The sequence below is a fragment of the Natrix helvetica genome, assembly GCF_964273705.1.
Source record: "Natrix helvetica genome assembly, chromosome: 7".
NCBI lineage: Eukaryota > Metazoa > Chordata > Lepidosauria > Squamata > Natricidae > Natrix > Natrix helvetica.
Window position 1 is genome coordinate 10655567 of NC_138558.1, and position 18044 is coordinate 10673610.

General features: G+C 40.9%; 1 protein-coding gene across 1 annotated transcript in view; it reads right to left on the minus strand.

Moving 5' to 3' along the window:
* PRKG2 (protein kinase cGMP-dependent 2) overlaps positions 1-18044 on the minus strand; it is a 98738-nt gene that overhangs the window by 45005 nt on the left and 35689 nt on the right. Inside the window, exons 4-7 of the mRNA XM_081960372.1 lie at positions 13876-13989; positions 12615-12720; positions 11708-11771; positions 6102-6179 (exon numbers count right to left, since the gene is read on the minus strand). Of these exons, the coding sequence (XP_081816498.1) occupies positions 6102-6179; positions 11708-11771; positions 12615-12720; positions 13876-13989 (362 nt within the window). The remainder of the gene's footprint in view (positions 1-6101; positions 6180-11707; positions 11772-12614; positions 12721-13875; positions 13990-18044) is intronic.

The following is an 18044-nucleotide window of genomic DNA, read 5'->3' on the forward strand; positions in this document are numbered from 1 at the left end:
GAGATCTGACCCGTGGCAACGGCACATGTGCCAGCAGAGAGGGCTGCATGCCACCTCTAGCACGCGTGCCATCGGCTCGCCATCAGGGCCCGTATACTATTTTAGACAAATGGCTTCTTTAAAAAAAACCTCCGGTGATGGAGCACGATTGAACTATAGTGCTCTCTAGGATTGGTTGTTTGCTTGAAGAGGAATAGTTGTGCTACAAGGGAACATTCTCAGTGCCCGGGGTAGATTACGGACAGCATCTGCAAGAAAAGCAACCAAGCTAGAGAGCTCCAAGGACTCAACAATTTATAAAAACACACATCTGATGTTTGTAATTCATGGCACTGCCAGCCCAAGAGCAAATTCTCTAACCGTTATAAAAGAGATTTATTCCATTCTCTATAACAGTGTTTCTCAACTGGCAACTTTAAGATGTGTGCACGTCAACTTCAGAGTTCTGGGAGTTGAATGTCTATGGAGATGCTGGAGAGCCATTTGTCTGAAATTGTATAGGGTTTCCTGCCTAGGCAGGGGGTTGGACTAGAAGACCTCCAAGGTCCCTTCCAACTCTGCTATTGTATTATTGTATTGAGATTGTCAATCATCCAGGTCAGGGGTCCTCAAACTATGGCCCACCAAAGCCATTAATCTGGCCCGCACAGGACCATGAGGCTGCCCCACCCACATCACCCCACCTACCCGCTGCCCCCCACCCGCCTTCTTGAGACCAAGGAGGAAAAAAACGGGATGCGCGGAGGCCTCAGGAGGCTAAACATGGGCCCAAATGGGCAGAGTGGTACTGGAGGCCTTCACTAACTACATCCCTTCACTAACCTGCTTTCCACCCCCAGGAGTATAACAAATTAAAGTTCAATTTGTGTGTATTGTTTAATGGACTGCTAAATTGGCCACACCTACCCAGTCACGTGGCCACCTAGCCACGCCCACCCAACCGGTCCGGCTCCCCCAACAGTCTGAAGGACTGTGAATCGGACCCCTGTTTAAAAAGGTGCGTATAATCTCCTTGCCATAAGGAGGACACTACAGGATCATGAAGGTGGAAGAGCCATTTAGGCTGGCAAGTCTTGCATTAAGGCAGCCTTTAGACCAGGGTTTCTCAACCTTGGCAAGTTGAAGATGTCCGGACTTCAAGTCCCAGAATTCTGGGAGTTGAAATCCGGACATCTTCAAGTTGCCAAGGTTGAGAAACACTGCTTTAGACCATTGTGCCATCTAATTTATACATTATAGATATAGATGGCTGAACTATAACTCTTAGCCAGCACTGCCATGTGAGAATAGATTGCCAAGAATTACCATATTTTTCGGACTGTAAGACGCACTGGAGTATAAGACGCACCAAGATTTTGAAGAGGTAAATTTAAAAAAAAAAGTTTTTGCACTCTGCAGTTCTCCCAAACCCTCTGCACGCCTTGTTTTTTGCAAAAAAAAAAAAAAAAAGGACATGCAGAGCTTTGGGAGGCTTGTAGAGTGCTTCGGGGGGGGGGGCAAAAACGAGCAAGAAATGGGCCTTTTTTTGCAAAAAAAGGGGAGGGCATGTAGAGGCTTTGGGAGGCTTGTAGAGTGCTTCTGCGGCTTGGGGGGGGGCACAAACAAGCAAAAACGGTCCAATCTATGTGCATACCACTACTATACGTTGTTATTATTTTCTCTACCATGTACTCTTTTGTGAGATATAAATGATTGTGTAAGGGCCCAGCAGGTCAGAATTAAACAGTGTTGTATAATCACTGTGAATTACCCTGTTAGTAACCACCAGATTGACAGCAGCCCAGTGCTAGGAATCAAACACACTCCCCCATCACTTCACATATGCTTATATTATATTTCTATGGAAAAATCTACACATTGAATAAGATGTGTTAAAGGATATTCATAGCCAAAATATTTTTTTTATGATATGTATCATTTTAGAAAAGGAAGTTGATCTTTATTAGTAAATATAATAAGGAAAAGGATCCTCGGGTGCAATAAGATGTCCTAGTCAAATATTTAATAATGTTATATATTTGTAAGTTTATTAATTATTTCTTTTTATTACCTGCTTTATTACTTTTTTTAATAGGGAAAAGAAGTCTTTATATATTTTAAAGTCTCTACTGGATTTGTTGGTTATCTTTCATTTTATTGCTTGACTAGTTTAATTGCCTTCTTTTTTTTACAATATCAGGTTGAGTCTGTATCAAACATTCATCATTAGCTTTTTACCTCCTTCTGCATTATATTATACTGATTTTGATGCTTTTTTTTACTTTGGTTATTTTACACTATTGTGTAACTTTATAGGACACGTAAGGAATCTAAGAAAGAGGGAGGGGAGAAAGAAGGGGAGGGAGGGAGGAAAGGAAGGAAGGAAGAAACAGGGGGAGGGGGAGGAAAGGGAAGAGAAGGGAAAGGAAAAGAAAGGAAGAAAATTTTGTTTTGACTTGGATTCAAAAGGTACATTTGGTGGATTTAAAATGGCTAATGTCACCTTTCAAGAAAAGGGCCATCAGGGGGGGAAAAAAACCAATTTAAATCTTGTTGCCCAGATTAGTTGCTCCAAACTAAAAAACTAAGGCCCACTCTAGGTCACTGAATTCCTCCCTACAGTTTCCTTCCTTGCTCCAGGCCAAAGCATTCTTGAATGCTATTGAGATATTCTTTAAGTCAGTATTGCTCTTGCTCATTTTAGTATCATCATCACTACTCCTGAAACGTGTGCAGATTTTAACAAATGATTTTAAAAAAACGGTGCTCAAACAAGAACAACGGTGGAGAGACTGTGCGTATGAGCGGGCGACTAATTCAAATGTTGCCTGACAGCTTAGAGACCCAGATGTTCACTAGCCAGCTAATTCCTAATGATTGCACATCTCATTAATGCCCTGCATAGCATTTTGCCTTAAAGAGATGGATCAATATTCTCCTGGGCGGCTCTCAGGGGCTTAATGGAATGTCCTCTATCTCTCTCAGGAAACAAATGGGCGAAAATGCAGCTTCCCATATTCCTTAACTCTGTGAGATGCAGGAAACACTTGAGAGAACCATCAAAACAGACTCGTTTCTATGAATTGGACCTTATAAATATGATCTTGGTAGTTCCTGTCTCTGGGCCTTAAATAAGAGGCTTTCCAAGTGGGAATTCTATTCTGACCTAGGCTTCCTGAGAAAGCATAAAACACAATCTTGGTTCCAGAAACCCTCTTTTATTTAAACGACTGTGAATTATAGTCATTCACAGCCCATAATGTTTCACTAAAAGTCTGTAAAGAGTCCGACAGATGTCTGCTCGAGTTGCCATAGTCTTTCAGGGAAATGTTGATAAGCACACGCCTTGATCTCCCTTGAAACGCTGCCAGGGACCTAATTGCCAATTAGTTTTGCAAGGCTGAACACAGCACAGAATCAAACAGGACTTCTCAGAGCTGGAACCGAACTAATTGCTTCCTGCAAAGGCTCACATCCATTTGCTCCTCTTTTATGTCTTATGGGAGGGGCCAATCATCTCCAAACTGTACTCCTGAGTCGCCCTTTGTGTCTTAACTGTTCTTGCCTTCTGGCAGCTCTGCGCATGCACACACTGGGAACAGGCTCACACTGTTCTTCTGCCTCGCTGGTGTCAGACTCCGGAGGCAGCACGTAACTACCAGATGACCTTGGCCTCCTCTCTGCCTCCGATGCAAAGCCCTCGTCCGAGCCATCCCCAGTCTCCAAGACTGGCCCATGTTCCTCCCCAACCTCCTCACTGTCCGAATCGGCTGCCAACTCCGCAGGCCACCGGCAGACCACAACAAATTCTATATGTATAAGACCGTCGTATAGGCAGTACCAAGTTTGGAAAGACTATAGACATAATGCTAATACTGACATACTAATAATACAATTAAGAATGTCAGAGATTACAAACATGCTCAAGTAGATCTTCTCTACTACTAGAGCAGTACAGCTGTCCATCATAAAGCTGAAGATTATAAATGCATGACATGATCTCTTCAGGAGAAAGACTTAGGTATTGGGAGCAAAGAGATACAAATCAGTTCATTGGGGCAAATATGCTAGACCAAGGCTCTGGAGCCGCATGTGGCTCTTTCCTCCCTCTGCTGCGGCTCTGTCACCAGTTGGCACCACAATTTTGAGAGGAGCTTCCGGGGGGGGGGGGGGGAGAAACACAGTGCACCAGGAGAAGACTCTATGGCAAGGGGAGGGTTTTCCAGTTGTCTCCACAATTGATAGGGCTTTTGGTTATGACAGTTGAGGAAAAAGTATGCCTTGCTAGGAGACTCTATGGTGGGGGAACCAAACTTCCGGTCAGCTCCAGAATTGAACAGGGGGCTTCCGGTTAGGACCTTTGTGGCTCCCGGTGTTTTTTTTTCTGTGGGAAACGGGTCCGAGTGTTTAAGTTTGCCGATCCCTGGGCTAGACTTTCAAAGAGGAACTTAACAGAATAACAGAGTAACAGAGTAAAAATGCAGCTTTACATATTGGTTCATGGGCCAAACAGAGTTGGACATATATGTTAATATATTTAAATTTAGTAGCTGGAGAAGGGGGTTGTGCAGTAGCAATGAGCCAGAACACGCAATAGTGACTGGTTGGTTGAAGAGTGCTGGCTCCTGCATGAGGACATCTGCCCTGTGATTGGTTGCTGTGGATATGAAGGGGGAGGTTCCCTTTTTTCCCGCCTTTTCCTTCTGTGCGCCTTGGGATTTACCTCATGATGCTCCTTTTCACCTGAATCTCTTCTTTGCTGTGTGTGTGTGTGTGTGTGTGTGTGTGTGTGTACGTACGTATGTATGTATGTATGTATGTATGTATGGATGGATGTATGGATGTATGGATGTAAAATATATAGGTAGTCCTCGACTAATGCCAGTTCATTTAGTGTCACCCTTATTCTCACAGTGGAGATTCTCAGTCATCCAGATCATGGTTGTGTCAAAGATGCTTTTTCAAGAGGCAGCTGGACTTTCTAATTTTTCTTTGAAGACGTTTCGCTTCTCATCCAAAAAGATTCTTCATCTCTGAAGAAGCTGATGAAGCTTCTCGGATGAGAAGCGAAACGTCTTCAAAGAAAAACCAAGAAAGTCCAGTTGCCTCTTTAAAAAAAGCACCTTTGGGACAGTTCATTTAATGATCATTCAAAGTTACAATGGCCCTGAAAAAAGTGACTTATGACCATTTTTCACACTTGACTTTTGTAGTGTCACCAGCATCATGTGACCAATGCTCAGATGCTTGGCAAATGGTTCATTATTTGGACCGTTGTAGTTTTCCTGGGGTGATGTGATTATCTTTTACGACCCTCTGACAAGCAAAGTCAATGGGGAGCCAGATTCATTTAACAACCGTATTACTAACTGATCAACTTGCAGTGATTCGCTTAACAAGGGTGACAAGGAAGGTTGTAAAATGGGACAGAACTCACTTAACAAATATCTCACTTAACATTGGGCTCAGTCGAGAACTACCTGTATGTATGTATGTAAGTATGCATGTATACACACACACACACACACAAACACAGAACCATTTATATATAAATGGCTCTGTGTGTGTGTGTGTTCCAGCATAACTTTGGAACGCCTCGAGTAATTTCAACCAAACTTGGTACACAGATGACTTACTCTCTGGAAAAAAAAAACACTGTGGAGGTAAGACACCCCTAACATCTCTCAGGGTTAAGATACAGCCTGTTGTGCCTTAAAATGGATTCTACCGTACCGACGTAAAATGATTTCTACTGTACAGCACAGTGGAGTTGCCATGGTAACGGATTCACAGTGCTCCACAAGGTGGCTCCCTCTGGTAAGGGGGAATATCCAACATTAGAAATTACGTTTGGTCCAGACATTTTCAACAAGGCTTTGATTATTTTTGAACACAAATGCAAACGGCGTAGTGCAAATATCGCAGACCAGAAGCCACTTCTAAATCAAGATCAGAAAAAAAGCATACCAAATCATTATGGATCAGTGAGTAAAACAACAAGGTGGTAACGCTGGGTTATCAGCTAGTATTTGTATAAAACTACAAGTTCGTGTCAGCATCTCTGACGTCATTTGGACACCCACTGCACAATTCCCTGACGATATATTTGCAAGGTAGCTTACCTTTCCCCTGGATATAACAAAGAAGGTACTGCCTTCCTCTCCTTCCCGGATAACATAATCCCCTTTGTCATAGTATTCCTGTGGAACAAAAAAAAAGACAAATAATAATGAGCTAAAGAAGAAATCCAGGTAGTCCTCGATTTACAACGGTTCATTTAGTGACCGTTCGAAATTACAACGGTGCTGAAAAAAGTGACTGATGACCGTTTTTCACACTTATGACCGTTGCAGCATTCCCAGGGTCATTCAGACACTTGGCAACTGACTCATGTTTATGACGGTTGCCCTGTCCCAAAGTCATGTGACCGTCACCTTTTGCAACCATGTGACAAGCAAAGTCAATGGGGAAGCCAGATTTACTTAACAACAGAGTTACTAAATTAACAACTGCAGGGATACACTTAATAACTGTGGCAAGAAAGTTTGTAAAACAGAGCACAACTCATTTAACAAATGCCTCACTTAACCACAGAAATTTTGGGCTCAAGTTGTGGTTGTAAATCAAAGACTATCTCTATTTAGATTTTCCCAAGACATTAACCAAAAAAAAACCCCACTGGCATTTTCTAGAGAAAATTATTTAAATTCCTACCAAGCACACAGTTCGGACTTTGATATGAATATTATATTAATCAATTTTCTTAAAGTGCACTGAAGGATTGTCCTTCAAGCAAGGGTGATATTAATATTACATAACAATTATTGTATTTGCAGGCTTTCTATATGGGGAGAACAGAGTCCTCCTATGCCAGAAAAATAATGCAAATTCTAAAATATTCTAAAAAGCTACGCTCAAAAAAAGCTATAGCAGCTTTTGGGAAGAAGGAACAAAAGCCAAAAAAAAAAAATTTTTTTTGGCTCCGCTGCCTGCGTTTTCCCTGTGGCAAATATGTCTTCTTCTGCATAACTTATGAACACACTGATCAATTAAACATGAATGTCTTTTTAAATGACTGAAAGCGGTTTATAGCTAATTGATAATCCAAATAAATCTATTAAAGAATGTGGCATGACTATTTGCACAAAATAATCCCCACAGTCTTCTGCTGCCTTTGCTCAACTGCTCAGTTTTAGTTAATATCAAACCATTGAAATCAATGGGTCATTAAGATGGGCTAATAAATCAAAAAGTATTGATTATTCAGGCTTCAAACATACATACATAAGTGCATACAAACAAACATGCATACGTAATTTTTAAATAGGCCAGACATAAAAGCCCAAAAGCCATAAAGGTGAACTGGAAACGATTCCTTAACTCTACGAGATGCAGGGAACACAAAATCAAAACTGATTGGTTTCTGTGAATTGGGCCTTATAAATATGGTCTTGGTAGTTCCTGTCTCTGGGCCTTAAATAAGAGGCCTTCTAAGTGGGAATTCTATATGTATAAGAATGCCCTATAAACAGTGCCAAGTTTGGAAAGACTATAGTTATAATGCTAATAATACTGATATACTAATAATACAATTAAGAAGGTTAATGTCAGAGGTTACAAACATGTTCAAGAGGATTAGGGAACTGGAGGTCAAAACATATGAAGAACGGTTGCAGGAACTGGGTATGTCTAGTTTAAGGAAAAGAAGGACTATGGAAGACATGATAGCAGTCTTCCAATATCTCAAGGAAATCTGCCACAAAGAAGAGGGAGTCAAGCTATTCTCCAAAGCACCTGAAGGCTGGACAAGAAGCAATGGGTGGAAACTAATCAAGGAGAGAAACAACCTAGAACTAAGAAGAAACTTCCTGACAGTTATAACAATTAATCAGTGGAACAACTTTTCTCCAGAAGTTGTGAATGCTCCAACATTGGAAGTTTTGAAGAAGAGGTGGGATAACCATTTGTCTGAAGTGGTGCAGGGTTTCCTGCCTGAGCAGGGGGTTGGACTAGAAGACCTCCAAGGTCCCTTCCAACTCTTTATTCTATTTTATTCTATTCTATTCTAAGTTCTAGAGCAGTACAGCTGTCCATCATAAAGCTGAAGAATTATAAATGCATGACATGACTCTTCAGGAGGGGAAGACTTAGGTATTGGAAGTAAAGAGACAAAAATGAGTTCATTGGGGCAAATATGCTGGACTATCAAAGAGGAATTTAACAGAATAACAAAGTGACAGAATAAGACAGTTAGAAGAGAACTTGGAGGTCTTCTAGTTCAACCCCCTGCTTATGTAGGAAACCCTATATATAATTTCAGACAAAGGGTTGTCCAACCTCTTATTATTCTTAAAAACCTCTATTTGTTGGAACACCTACAACTTCTGGAGGCAAATCATTCCACTGATTAATCGTTCTAACTGTCAGGAAATTTCTCCTTAATTCTAGGTTGGTTCCCTCTTTCATTAATTTCCATCCATTGCTTCTTGTCCTGCCTTCAGGTGCTTTGGATAATAGCTTGACCCCCACTTCTTAGATATTCGAACACTGCTATCACATCATATGCCAGTAACCTGATTCCTTTAGAAAAACAGGGAGTCTGATAAAGTTAAAATTAAAGAATATATTGCCAGATTAAATTCATTTTGTTTCATAGGTTTACAAAAGAAGATAGAAGTTTCCAATGGCATCCTGGATCAAGTTGCTCAAACTAGTTTAAATGAAATTTCTGAGATGGTTGCTAAAATACATAAAGCATTCTCTTCTTGGGCTTCCTTTATAGCTGGAGAAATGCCAGCTGTTTAACTTCTCTTATCATTCATCTTGCGATCTAATTAACCTATCATAGAGAAGAAATTCCTCACGAAGAGCAATATTAGATAATTTCTGAAGAACAGACAAAAGCATTCTTTTGTAAAGAAGAATAAAAAGCTAATGTTGTGGGCTCCAGGAATATTACTGCATTCTTATAGAAATAATGTCCTCCTTGAGTAAAGACAGGACTGAGAAAAAGAAAAGGGAGGAGGGGAAAAAGGCTAGAAATTGCTAATAAATCCTTAACGGAGGCTGCAGTTTTATATATTACATATATTCCATTGTCTCACTATTTGGAGACTGGGGACCTCTCAGGTAGATGTGCAACCAAAATCACTGAGTCAAAAAAGTCATTATGGAGATCCCAGCAGTTCAATATAATACCCATCATTTTTGGATATGTGTTGATAATACACCTATATATGATGCGGTGACTCAGTGGCTAAGACGCTGAGTTTGTTGATCAGAAAGGTCGGCAATTTGGCAGTTCGAATCCCTAGCGCTGTGTAACAGAGTGAGCCCTATTTTACAACCTTTCTTGCCACAGTTGTTAAGTGAATCACACTTCAGTTGTTAAATTAGTAACATGAGTTTAAAGTGAATCTCCCTTCCCCATTGACTTTACTTCTTAAGATAAAGGTTCCCTTCGCAAGTATGCTCTAGTCATTCCTGACTCTAGGGGGCGGTGCTCATCTCCGTTTCCAAGCCAAAGAGCCAGCGGTGTCCAAAGATGTCTCCGTGATCATGTGGCCAGCATGACTAAACGCCGAAGGCGCACGGAACGCTGTTTCCTTCCCACCAAAGGGGGTTCCTATTTTTCTACTTGCATTTTTACATGCTTTCAAACTGCTAGGTTGGCAGAAGCTGGGACAAGTCACGGGAGCTCACTCCGTTATGCAGCGCTAGGGATTCGAACTGCCAACCTTACTGATCGACAAGCTCAGCATCTTAGCCACTGAGCCGCTGCGTCCCTCTTTGCTTCTTAGAAGGTTACAAAAGGGGATCACATGTTATTGCAACCGTCATAAATACATGCCAGTTATCAAGCGTCCGAACTTTGATCGTGTGGACTTCAACTCCCAGAATTCCCCAGCCAGCTGTGCTAAGTTGAAGTCCGCAGGATTTAAAAGTCGCCAAGGTTGAGAAACACTGGCCTAAAGGAACGGTTGTAGGTCACGGACTATCTGCATTGAGCTTAAGACAGGCAATGGTGTAAGTCAGCTTTCTGGTATATAAAATAGGATGCTTGAAACCAATGACTCAGTTGTGGCTGAAGCAGTCAAGCCAGCTCTCCAAACAATTTGTGCAAGACAGGGATGATTTCAGTAAAGGTATTCTATTGTTGCCGTTGCATAATATTGAAAGTAGGCAGTGGGTCTCTTTAGTTTTCCCTGCCAAATGGAAGGAGTGTGTTGCCAAAGACTTAGTCCGGAATAAAATTCAGGTCGCGAGGCAACACATCAGCTTTGGGAAGGAAGGGAGGGAAGGAGGGAGGGAGGGAGGGAAAAAGAATTTACAGACAAAAGCCTGAGCCCAAATGGCATCCAATATTAATATATCTTGGACTGTACTTTTCATCATCATCGGATGACTCTGCAGCATTCCTGTCTACAATTAAATTCCCCCTTTCTTTTTATACCCTTTGTTCTACTGGAGCATGCAAATCCATGATTACGTAAGAGAATGCGTGCACAATAAATCAATTTGCCCAGAGTAATTTCAATTTGCCCAGGGGTGTCCAAACTTGGGAACTTTAAGACTTGTGGACTTCAACTCCCAGAATTCCCCAGCCAGCATGGCTGGCTGGGGAATTCTGGGAGTTGAAGTCCACAAGTCTTAAAGTTCCCAAGTTTGGACACCCCTGAATTAGCCCTTCAAATATGAAACTGTTCATTTACACGGATTAAAGTGTAAACAAAAGAAAAAAGGGAAGGGGAGGGGGAAATCAGATATATTAATAACGAAGCTCTGAAGTTTTTCCCCCCCCAATGACAAATCATTATATTTCAAAAGTATAAAAGCTGGCAGAAAATCCTGCTATTTCTTTTGAAAGCTAGCCACAGTTGCTTCTATGGGTCATTAACGCAGATATTTGGTGATATATGAGATAAGTATCACAGCATGTCACATTTTTGCAGGTAGGTGTTATAATTCTATCAGCTATATTAAGTGCTCTTAAATATAGACCTCCAGATTCAAATGTTAGGCAGTGTCCCTTCCCTTCCCCTAAGAAAGGATTAAATTTACAGATTTCCTATAGTATCTTAATCCTTCCTTTCCCCATCCATTTACTTCCTTTCCTTTCTTCTCTTTTCCCATATATTCCTTTCTTTTCCTCTCTTTTCCCATATATTTCCTTTCCTCTCCTTTCCCATCTATTCCTTTCCTTTTCTTTCCTCTCCTTTCCCATCTATTCCTTTCCTCTCTTTTCCCATATATTCCTTTCCTTTCCTCTCCTCAATTTGACCATTTTGACATATTTGGGGAGTTTTCCACAGGCAGAATTTCATCTCAGGCTTTTGCAATGGGACATTATTTCCCATAAATTTCAGCCTTTTACAGCATGATCTGGCTATTTTATATAAAGTACAGTGATAGAACATGCTATCCACCAAAAACGACATGTTTCTAAAGCAAATCTGTGGGAAACCATGCAGCTTAGAAAGTATTCCAGGGAAACTCATACTGAGTTTCAGAAAAGCAAGGATGGTAACTTCCTGCACAATGGGACTTTCAGATTCTTCACATTGAAAATGCTACCGAATGATCTTATTTAGCCCAAATCAAATAACACAGAATTTGGAGCTTAGTCAGCGCATACTGTAATGTATAACTCTATTTGACTTTACCCCAGAGTGATTTTGCTAAAGAGATCAATAAGATTAAATAAGCTCATTAGGGGTCCAAGACTTACCACTTCCAAGCAGTCTATAATCTTGGTTAGTTTGTCTTCGGGTAAATTCTTCAGTAAAGAAACACTTGGGGGGGAAAAAAGGAAGAAATCCACTGAATTCAACTTGTATACAACTTTTTAGCTTTCAGTTTTCAACTTTTACTTTGAACCATTTTGACTGCAACTCTTTCTTGTACAGTATTAGATACCTCTAAAATATTATGCATATTATGAGTATCTTCTATATGTAGAAAAATGGTTCTGTACGTGTGTTGCCAGCATAACTCTTGAACGCCTCGAGCAATTTCAACCAAACTTGGTAGTCAGATGACTTACTCTCTGGAGAAAAATACTGTGGGGGTAAGACACCCCTAACTCTCCTCAGAGTGTGTGTTCTGTTAAGATGCAGCCTGCTGTGCCTTTAAATAGCTTCTACTGTACTGCCGTAAAATGGCTTCTACTGTACAGTGCAGTGCAGTTGCCATGGTAATGGCATCGCAGTACTCCACAAGGGGGCTCCCTCTGGTAAGGGGGAAAACCCAACATTAGAAATTACCGCATCCCCGAGATTTGCAGTAAAGAACCCAAATAGAAAACTTCAGAACTGAACTCCTCGAGACTATTCAGATTTATCTGCAATGGGTTGATTTCATTATAATAACTAAAGGACAATTCTGGCTCTCGGAATTGGTAATAAGATGCAATTCATCTATCTTCTAAAAGCAGAAAAGAGAGTTTGCAGGTAGCAGCACCAATTATCAACCCAAATATTTCATTTTTCTTTCCCTGTACTATTTTTTGGGGGGAGATCATAAGATTTTATATAAGTAGAACCAAAATATTGCCCAGCAAATTCTTGTCTCGGGATATCCTATTTTTATCTGATGATATTTTTAAAAAAAGAAGGATGCACATATGCCAAGTTTACCTTCTCAGAAAGTTTCTATACTGGTCATGCCTTGTTTGAGCTGTTCTTCTCATGATATTTTGGAAAACCTCTCTGTCCAATGCCCATGTTTTCACACTGGTGACAGCTAGAGAGAGAGAGAAAATGAAAACAAAACAGAAAAGCAGACAATTCTAGCGTACAGTATAATACCCATGTACAATCAGAACACATTTTCTCAAATAATGATGTTTACTAAAGTTCTTAGTGCTACTGAGAATATCTTCACACTTTCTCTCCCAGGTGTTAACACTGAGGAGTTGCAACCAGCTTCATACTTCATTACTCACACATTTTTTTGTTTGTTTACCTTGTTCACCACTTCTATCAATTTTCTTTGGAAGATGACCTACAAATATTGTAGACAAATAAATGTAGTTTCCCAAAGCATTTCAGAATAATGATTCAACTGTTATATAATATCTTCCAAAGTTATCTATAAATCAAAGAGTGTAAGAAGCTCCTGGGGAGGAAAGCTATGGCAAATCTAGACAGGATACTAAAAAGCAGAGACATCACCTTACCAACAAAAGTATGTATAGTCAAGGCTCTGGTTTTCCCAGTTGCAATAGATGGCTGTGAAGGTTGGACCATAAGAAATGCTGAGCACCAAAGAATGGAGGCCTTTGAACTCTGGTGCTGGAGAAGACTCCTGCAAGTCCCTTGGACTGCAAGGTGATCCAACCGGTCAGTCCTAGAGATCATCAACCCTGACTGTTCTATAGAAGGCCAGATCCTGAAGAGGAAACTCAAGTACTTTGGCCACCTAATGAGAAGGAAGGACTCCCTGGAGAAGAGCCTCATGCTGGGAAAGATTGAGGGCAAAAGACGAAGGGGACGACAGAGAAGGAGGTGGCTGGATGGAGTCACTAAAGCAGTCGGTGTGAGTTTAAATGGACTCCAGAGGATGGTAGAGGACAGGAAGGCCTGGAGGAACATTGTCCATGGAGTCGTGATGGGTTGGACACGACTTCACAACTAACAACAACAACTATTGTTAACTGGGAAACATGGCAGGAGAAATAATAATATCATGCATAGGTTTCATTCACATATTTTTGAATTTAATCTCCTCACAAAATCCCAGCTGTCAGGGAAAATAACCTCACCATGGAACTATGGACTATATTCTTGTTTTTTTGCTATACAATACAATAGTAGAGTTGGAAGGGACCTTGGAGGTCTTCTAGTCCAACCCCCTGCCTAGGCAGGAAACTATGTTTACAGCAACAACCCTACTCACCTTTTACTGAGGCTGTCCTTGTGCAATTATATAAAATAGCCAGTTCTCCAAAAGCTGTCCATACAGGAATGGATGACAGAAATTTGTTTTGCTGATAAACCTCCAATCTGCCTTCTGTTAGAAAAAAACAAAAACCAAGTAAAAATCAAAATGATGTAACGATGTATTAAACTCTGCTTTCCCTTTATTGCTTTTGTACCTCTTTCAAAAACATTAATCTGTTTTTCATTTTTAACTTGACTTTTGTTAACAAGCTTGACTGAATAAATTTAGCAAGCGCCTATTTCATTATAAACTAATTGCAGTTTCAAATTGTCAGTAATTTAATTATGCAAATGCATGCTCAAATAAGCTTATTCCCTTGTTTCAGCAAGTGTTTTTTTTTATACACAAAGATTTTTTGTTGTTAAAGGAGGGGACTTGTGTTACATTTGGCGTGTGATTTTCTTCTTAAACATTTGTGATCATAGAAAGGTCTTAAAGTTCAGTGACGGAAACAGAACTACAAAATCCCAAATTCAATTCTATATTCTATTCCAATGATGTTAGCCAACAGAGGGGGGGGCGTGCCTGCCTGCACCCCCCCCCCACTGTTTTGGGCCTAGTAGGCCTCCTGGGACCAAAAAAAATGGTCCAGGGGGAATTCCCTGCGCTCCCCCGTGCATGGGAGAGATTTGAAAATCAGCTGGCTGGTGGGAGGCCCTCACGCATGCGCGGTGGAGCTGAGCTGGGCGACGGATCGCGTGCCCACGAAGAGGCCGCCATTTGCCACCTGTGGCACACATGCCATAGATTTGCCATCGCGGTTCTATTCTGTATGTCAGGTTATCTGTGAAACTGCCTTTCCCTAAGGACAACTACCTGTCCTACCAAGTCATTTAGGTTAGGTATGTTCTTAGTCTCTTCCTCTAAGCACAGGGAGTCCTCAACTTATGACCACAATTGAGCCCAAACCTTTCTGTTGTGAGGCATTTGTTAAGTGAATTGCGCCCCATTTCACAACTTTCTTGCCACGGTTGTTAAGTGAAACACCACAACGGTTAAGTTACTAACCTGGTTGTTAAATGTACCTGGCTTCTCCATTCACTCGGTTTGTCAGGAGGTCCGAAAAGGGGACCCCGGGACACTGAAACCATCATAAATATGAGCCAGTCGCCAAACATCTGAAGGTGAATCACGTGACCGAAGGGATGCTGCAACCGTCTTAAATGTGAAAAATGGTCTCAAGTCACTTTTTCCAGTGCTGTAACTTTGAGCGGTCACTAAATGAACCGTTGTAAGTCGAGGACAAGCTGTACATACCATAACCAGTTTGTAGAGCTTTATATTATAAATAATGACAAATAGAATACGTCTATGTATGTATGCATCGGGGGAGGGGGATGCTGGGAGTTTGCAGGGGTTCGGGAGAACCTCTAGCTAAGATTCTGTGCAGTTCGGAGAACATCAAAATCCCACTCCTGGCTGGCCTTGCCCACCCCACTCCACCCCTCCCGGGAGTCCCCATGCGGCCCATTTTGGATGCAGGTTAAGTGCAGCAGCTTGGGAAGGGTGAAAAACAGGCCTACTGGAAATTCTGGAAATTGGCGTGTTTCCAGCCTCCAGAGGGCTTCCGGATCCTGGGGAGGCTGTTTTCGCTCTCCCAGAGGCTCGAGGAAAGCTTCCGAAGCCCCGGGAGGGCAAACATCTCCCACCCGCTGACTAGGACACAATGGCCACACCCACCCAGCACCCTGGCAGAGAACCCCTTGCTAAAAATTTTGAAGCCCACCCCTGGTATGCGTGCGTGCGTATTAAAAAATTGAAACTTCTCCATGAGTTTCAAACACGATTTGGGAGAAAGATAGCAAAAGTCAGCTATAAACTCTTTCTCAAAATTCTGCTCAGGGTTTTTTTCATTTCCTCATTTTTATTGCGGTTGAAGAATGGATCGCATTACTGCTAACAATCCTTCTTTCTGTAGACTAAACTTAATTTCTTGCTTCCACCAAAGGCGGCATATCACATGTAGGAGAACCTCTAAACTTGGTGGCGCATTTTTTTTCATTGTGAGTAATTGCTTCCTTCAGGATGAAAAAAATAAATAAAACAGACTGTTTCACAGCATGCTCTTCACAAAATACCAATGTTGCTAAAGAAGGAAACGATTGTTCTGGCAACTAAGAGACGTCAATGGAAATTGGAGATGAACATTTGGGCAGCAGGAAAGGACAGATTTGCCGTTAATGCTATTTCTCTCCTAGTATTGATTTTAACGCTTAATTAGAACTAATTCAATTCAGTTATTGATGTCTTCAGAACATGTGGCAGTGTAGTTTTGTCAGGATCAAACCAAGAGATAGAATTAGCCACGGTTATTTAAGGACACCTCTTGACTCATAAACTGCATATGCAAAATGCTTTTATATGTTCGGGTTTTACATCAGGAAGAGTTTAGAAAGAGTGATGTCTCCCCATTGCTCAAATTCTAGGCATTCTTCTTTAAGTCGAATTTATTTCTTGAGTAGAATAATGGCAGAAAGCAAAAGAAGAGCAAAATCTCAGTAATGCACCTACCCTAACGCCTTTTGAGATCCAACTTGGAATACCAAACTGTTTAAAAGAAACCAGTCCTAAGAAATTGCTCATACCATTGACACAAAATGCATTAGATTAAAAAAAGCAACAATCTGCCTGCCTGCCTCTACATATCATCTCTCTCTCTCTCTCCCTCCCTCCCTCCCTCCCTCCCTCCCTCCCTCCCGTCTGTCTGTCTGTCTATCTATCTATCTATCTATCTATCTATCTATCTATCTATCTATCTATCTATCATCTATCTATCTATCTATCTATCTTCCATATATTCTTCACTTTAGATAATTATATAGAGAATTGTAACTGTTTAGTGTTGTATGTATGTGTGTGTGTATATATATATGTATGTGTATATTTATTTATCAGCACAAAAACCACACACACACACACACACGTGTGTGTGTGTGTGTGTGTGTGTGTGTGTGTGTTACAACCCCTGGTATGCCCAAATATGGGAGGAAGCTCACGACTCCCTCTTTCTGTCCTTCGGCTCATTACAGCAAACCATCCAGGCAGAAAACCATATTTTTATTTTTAATGTTGCCTTTTTATATTTATGTTGTATTTGTGCTGATAAATAAATAAAGGGAGACTAGTATAGATCCATTTCAAGCTATTTAGCTCTCATCAGCTAGCCATACCCTTACTGGGATTTGAACCTGGGCTGTATTACATATTAGGCAGGAGTCTTAGCCACTAAGCCACAGGCTCTCGTCCTTATCAGCTAAGCCAGGGAAATCTATACTAGTCTCCCTTTATTTATTTATCAGCACAAATACAACACAAATATAAAAAGGCAACATTAAAAATAAAAATATGGTTTTCTGCCTGGATGGTTTTCTGTAATGAGCCGAAGGACAGAAAGAGGGAGTAGTGAGCTTCCTCCCATATTTGGGCATACCAGGGGTTGTAACACAAATACATACCTATTTCCCTGGCTTAGCTGATAAGGACGAGAGCCTGTGGCTTAGTGGCTAAGACTCCTGCCTATTATATATATATTCTGTCTTAGTGGCTAAGACTCCTGCCTATTATATATATATATTCTGTCTTAGTGGCTAAGACTCCTGCCTATTATATATATATTCTGTCTTAGTGGCTAAGACTCCTGCCTATTATATATATATTCTGTTGTATTTGTCACATATTTTAAAGCTTTTTTATAAATGTATGCATCTTTGTGTTACCTTTTTTTCTTTTTCTGATTATTTTAAAAACAATAAATAAGTAAATAAATTAATGCCTGTTCTGAGCTTGATGGAACAAGTGTAATCCCAATAAAGCTTTCCTTGTATTTGTTCTGACCTAGGCTTCACAAAACCTCAAAGCAGACTCCTTGTCCAGACAAAACCCCTTTTTTATTAAGCTAATGTGAATTCCTCTCATTCACATCCAGCAAAGTCCCGGCAAACAGTCTTTCAAGGGTGAATTGACAACCACAGACCTTATCAGGCTTGGAGAGCTGCCAGGCCGATATCTTCCAAGCGCAACGGCTGTACAAGAAAATATTTGGCAAGGAGTCTCTGAAAGTCACGAACAAATCTCCACACTAATGAAATGAACAAATTGTCTCCTGCAAACTCCACTCCCTTTTC